Source organism: Staurois parvus, unplaced genomic scaffold, assembly GCF_062004578.1.
Source record: "Staurois parvus isolate SC_StPar_1 unplaced genomic scaffold, SC_StPar_1.0 ptg000791l, whole genome shotgun sequence".
Classification (NCBI taxonomy): domain Eukaryota; kingdom Metazoa; phylum Chordata; class Amphibia; order Anura; family Ranidae; genus Staurois; species Staurois parvus.
Window position 1 is genome coordinate 59,001 of NW_028318587.1, and position 6,000 is coordinate 65,000.

General features: G+C 43.0%; 1 protein-coding gene across 1 annotated transcript in view; it reads left to right on the plus strand.

Annotated features, from left to right (window-relative positions):
- SLC4A11 (solute carrier family 4 member 11) overlaps positions 1 to 6,000 on the plus strand; it is a 154,554-nt gene that overhangs the window by 44,008 nt on the left and 104,546 nt on the right. Inside the window, exons 5-7 of the mRNA XM_089654704.1 lie at positions 916 to 1,039; positions 4,341 to 4,544; positions 5,746 to 5,814. Of these exons, the coding sequence (XP_089510830.1) occupies positions 916 to 1,039; positions 4,341 to 4,544; positions 5,746 to 5,814 (397 nt within the window). The remainder of the gene's footprint in view (positions 1 to 915; positions 1,040 to 4,340; positions 4,545 to 5,745; positions 5,815 to 6,000) is intronic.

Here is a 6,000-nt window from a genome sequence, read left to right on the forward strand (position 1 = left end):
GGAAAAAGAAAATTGTTGTTTTTTTTTATGTTTCTATATAATGCAGAGAGGAAAAGTAAATTTTTGGAGTGAAGATCTGCTTCTCTTTTGTTCACTGGAGGACTCAACTTCTGCTTGAGATCAACATCTGCTGGCTATAATGCCACCTGAAGGTGGCATTATAGCTGCGGGCTAGGTACATCCAGTGGGGCCCAGACGGGTGGCCCCTGCTGATGGCCAACTACCCCCTCACCCCACCCACACACGCTCAAATATAGCTCAGTTGTAGATGAATCACATCTTGGCTGGTTCAGCAGTGGCCAGGTGAGATTTGAACCATCTATGGGCAGGCTGGCTGTACTTTAGCCGATCCTTCGATCGACTTAATTACATCTAGCCTGTCAATTTTTTTTTCCTTTAGATCACTACCGGTAGCCTATTAGGAAGGAAGGCTCCCCGTCAGCAGAACAGGATAGCACTGCAGGAGTCATGCCCTCATCAACACACTCAGTGAACAATTCCACCCGTGGTGGAAGGAAATACAATTGTATCATCATGGGCATCAGCAAGACAGAGGGAGGGTGCTGTGTCCTCCATGAAAGCAGAGAAAAGGATTTTATGAAGAGTACAGAAAATTATTTGTTTATACGGTTGTCACCAGAATGCTCTCTTCACGATGGGGTGACTACTAAAAATGTTAGATTTCTTTATGTTCAGTTCAGGTTACAAACAATTTTGAAATATAACATGCTATTGAGTACCTGACATCTCAAAGTCCAACTTTAGGTGTACTCCGTGAATGGCACTTTACCAAAAACTTGAGCACTCAAAATGTTGTCATCTGGCCATGTAGCATTTCTGCTCACTTTTTTTTTTTTGTTTTAAGTTTTATTTTAATATTGTTCATTGTATTTTTATTTTCTACTTCTTCTACAGTTGCACTATAAAGTCACTTCAGCGACGACATGTCTGTATCAGCCGGCTGGAGAGGCCGCAGAACTGGGGGGAAAATTCTTGCGAAGTGCGGTTTGTCATCCTTGTTCTGGCTCCTCCCAAAATGGTGAGTGTTTTTGGTGGGGGTCCAAACTATATGTATTATAAATTATATTTTTTTTTCCATAGTCATCATGGTGAAACCATTACCCAGGAAGGCCCCAGTGGACCAAATGATCAGTTTATAAAATGACCACATAAAACCTCAGAATAATTCCAAAAACAATTCTCATTATGTAGGAAAAAAAGTAGCCTTTTTGGGGTCCCGGTGTCTCCAAAAGCAGGTCAGTAGAAAGAATTAAATGAAAGTACCTGTTGGTGGCCAGTCTTCCTCGCCATGCTAGAGCTAGGTAGGAAAACCAAAAACACTTTCCTTCATGACTCAATAGATCATTGTCCTATTACCGTCTTAAACAGAAGCTGTCACATGTTTAGAACCGCTTCATCCCATAGGCCCCTGCAGTGTTATGGCTCAAGGCTGCTCCAATGTACAACATTGTAATCCTGGCACTCATGGTTTTGCACCTCTCAATTCTGAGTCTCATCTTTTTTTTACTTGGAGATGTTATGTCCCAATATTTCCTATAGCAAGGGGAACTCCCCATCACTTTGGCCCCCTTTAGTAGAAATGATGACTATGCATTTGGATATCAAATAAAGAGAAAAGACCCCCTATAGGACTTGGGACTTTGAAGGCATAAATATGTACCCAAAAAAGTTAAGGGTAAGGATACCCAGTATGACTCAGTTTGACTAGCCATTAAAAATGTTGTAACATCACCATCCATACCTATGATCACAGAGAGAGTTTCTATATGATCCAACGCGTATTAGAGTGACTTCACTCCTTCTTCAGGGAAAAAGAAGACCTCTTCATATGGGTGACATCATCTACAAGATTGAACATATATTTGTTTGGAACACTTCTTGTATCCATTACAATATTTTACAATTTACAATCTGTACAGGAAAGTACAATACATGAAAGTGCTGAAAAAATAGTTGAGTTTTCAACCCATTTAAAAGAAATGGTACTTCGAAATGCTGCTGCCTCATATGGTTGGAAGACCGGCTGAACTTGGACGTAATGGAAACCCCCCAGGCACCGATCACAAGTGCACACCACAGGTCACTGCAATAAATAGCTATGCAAATAAGTAGGAACACATTATATGTCAGGCATTTCCAGAACAGCCCACCGCTCTCTGACCTCTACCACTTTACAAAACTCTGGTTTGGACACATCTTCAGTTCTGGTCACCAATCCTCAGGAAGGATGAGCTGGAACTGGAGAGAGTCCAGAGGAGGACAACAAAGCTAGTAAGGTGACTGGAGGACCTCTGTTACGACAACAAGCATTTAACCTATTCTCCCTGGAGAAGTGACCCTTGAGAGGAGTTATGATAGCAGTATACAAATACCTCAATGATGATTCTAGTATAGGGGAAAAAAACTTCCATTTTAGGGAGCTTAAGAAGACACGTGGCCACAATAACATTTGAGGAGATGCGGTTCAACCTTTAAACTGCATTGGGAGTTCTTTACTGTCAGAGTGGTAAGGATGTGGCATTCCTTTCCACAATCGATGGTGTCGTTGGGAAGTTTAGATAGTTTCAAAGTACTCTTAGATGGGAAAACCTCAATATACAGGGAAATGGTAGTGACAAACCCACACCCCTACAGGTTGAACTGGATGGACCGATGCCTTTATTCAGCCTTATACAACTCTGTGACATTTGTACCTGTTTCAAAATGCATATTTATTTTAGTTGTTTGATATTTGCGTGTTGTCTTGCATGAACGTCCCCTTTCAAATTCCCCCACAAGATTTAAATAGGATTCATTTCAGGGCTTGGACAAGGCCAGTCCAAAACCCTCTGTTTCTCCTTTCTTAGCCATTCCTTTGCTTGTGTGTTTCAGATAATTTTCCTGTTGAAATAGACTTTCCTGGTAACCTTAAATTTTTAGCCAGATGGCCTCACATTTTTATCAAGCACACTTTGATTTGTTGCAGAATTTACAGTTGAATCGATGACAGTGAGCTGCTCAGGTCCTGAAGCAGCAAAGAAACCCAATTTTATAACCTTTCCATCACCATGCTTCACAGTTTGTATGAGGTTTTCCTGCCTGCCTTTGGTTTGCCCAAGATATGTCTATTGTAACCATGGCTAAACAATTCTGTATTTGATTAATCAGTCAACAGAACATTGTTCCAGAAGGCCTCTATGTAAAATGACAAACTATGATCTTCCTCTAATGTTCTTTCTGGACATTAAAAGCTTTTTTTCCTGGCTCAATTCCCTTGCAGGTTAAATTGGTGCAATAATAAATACACCATGGCATTTTTTTTTGTCAAATTCTTTTCCATCCAAATAATTGTAAATCTTGTCAGTTAAATTGAATGTAAACCCTTACATGTACCCAGTGAAGTGACTGACCTCAGGAGATACACAGAGATGAAACAAACCCTCCTGCACAGGTTGTACCTGTTAATGGTTTATCTACAGTTTCTCTTCTCTACATCCATTTAAAGTCCTGAATATATATAGTTTTCTGAGAGTTCAGAATAAACAGGGCGGAGAGCTGAAGTTACACTCTGCAGAGCTTAGTGAGGAGAGCTCTGAATGCTGATTGGAGGAGAGAGACAACCCCCGCCCAAACCACCCCCCCTTCTCCCCACAGCTCACAGGAACTGAACTGAGGCTGTCAATCTGCTAGAGATCCCTCCCCTGTCTCAGATCAGGAGTGATTCATGCTGATAGCAGAGGACAAAAGCAGCAGACAGAAATGACACTTAGTCTTCCCAATTGAGACATGTACACTCTATAGAGGGATATGCTTTGTTCATATTTCATGTTTGAGGTTTACAACCACTTTAAAGTGACATTAAAGGCATTTTTTTTCTTTTTAAAATAACAAACGTGTCATACTTACCCCTCTCTGTGTAATGGTTTTGCACAGAGCAGCCCTAATCCTCCTCTTCTCGGGCCCTCGGCTTCTGCCTAGTGCCCCTACAGCAAGCAGCTTGCTATGGGGGCATCTGAGCAGGCTGCCCTTTGTGTCCATTCACACACCAAGTCGTGGCTCGGCCTGCCCCCTCTCCTCATTGGCTCACTGGCTGTGATTGCTAGCCAATGGCTCCCACTGCTGTATCAGCCAATGAGAAGGGTGAGTTCATGGAGAGCCAAGGGCTCGGGTAAGTATTAAGTGGGGACTGCTGCACTCATAAAAAGGCACAAAAGTAAAAAAAACCTTGAGTCTTTACAACCACTTTTAAGGAATTTTGTACAAATAAGTGCTAATTTTACCCATTGTTTGTGTTTTCTGTGCAATCTGGATCTCCCCTCATACGCTTTCTTCTTACTCAGAAAAGTACCAAAACTGCGACAGAAGTTGGACGGACGTTTGCCACAATGTTTTCGGACATCGCATTCAGGCAAAAGCTCTTAGAAACGAAAACTGAAGAGGAGTTTAAGGAGGCACTAGTCCACCAGAGACACCTCTTGACTGTAGTGAACAGGCATTCGGCAGTAAATGATGGCCACAAAGTCCACAGCCACAAACCATTAAAGGTAAGAGTCGGCAAGCTTTGTCACATTGAAGTCCATGCCCAGATAAAATGTTTCTTTTGGTTTAGAAGAGTTAGAATCTCTGTTGGGCTCCTATTGCTATATGTGTGCCCATTGGGGAGATTTACTTTCATCCCCTGCCTCTGTGACACTGACAACAAGAAGGGACAGGAGATCTGCCTAATGCCCAGTCAGTGTCTTACTATAGATGGTCTTTGACACCTCCACCAAGACTTCTCAATTGTGGTAATGTGTGTACCCCTTAGAAAAGGCCAGTGTCTACCAAAGTTCTATAGTATGCATCTCTTTGGTGGGTTCCGTTCCATTAGGTATTTAATGGGTCAGTCCAACCCAAAGTGACATACCCCTTGGTGAAGGTGAAGCATTCTGGCTTAAAGCGACCCCTATGTTTTAAATGTCATGGGTACTGGGGACTGATCTCTCAGCCATAATTCCCATCTCTGTTCTTGTCCACTTGGGGGTTTGGGGTGTTTCCACCTAATATTGTGTGTTCCAGCATCACCTATCACAGCCGTTGTCAACTTACTTGATATAGGGTGGCCTCAAATGCGGCTCTTGACCACAAGAAAGGGCCACACATAATGTGGTAACAGACTCCATGCATGCTACAGGGGAAGATATTATATATATATTTTCCTTCACTGTCCTCGATTAGGCCCCAAGCAGGGGTGGACTGACCATTTGGGAACGCGGGCACTGCCCGAGGTCAGTAGGAGGCCCCATGAGATGCCCCTGGTACCTTTTCATAGGCTTTTTTGGGTGTTTGAGTGTGGGCGAGGACACAGGGGCCCCATGATCCCCTGTTGCCGGGGGCCCCATGAGTTGTCAGTCTGCCCCTGGCCCCACGGCAAGGAAAACGACTGCAGTAATTACTAAAGGGGCACATGGTGGGCACTAGGGACCTGTTGCATGTCCCATGATATAAAATGGACTTAAATTTCATCAGGGAGACTAGTAACTCCTAAAAATGGTAACTGAAGTGCAAAGATCTCTATCCCCGAAGATCTGGAATCTTTGGCCTTTGTGAAAGGGTAGAAAATTGCAACAAAATGCAGCCAGAGAGCCTTGTTTTTTATTATTTTCTGCTGTGTTTGTGATATCTTTTTGGCTGTATTTATTTTGTAATTTAGCTGGTTTATGTGAGTTCTATTTTTGTTTCTGTTCTTTTTATCTCCTTCTGGAGGATTTACTACTGTTCCCAAGCACCGGGAATCCCAGGCAGGTCTGCCACAACTCCCTCTTCCGTCTGCTGGTCTGTGTCCGAGAACCGTGGTCGGACTATCCTTGCTAGCTACAGGGGGCTGGCTGGTGGGTTCCTTGGGGGCGGGAAGTACTTGGCAACTGTGAAAGCAATAAAAAAAAAAAAAAAAACTGTACCCCAGAATGCTTAAAATGGTGCAGCCCTGTACTGGAAATACTGGGGGTACATTCAACAACA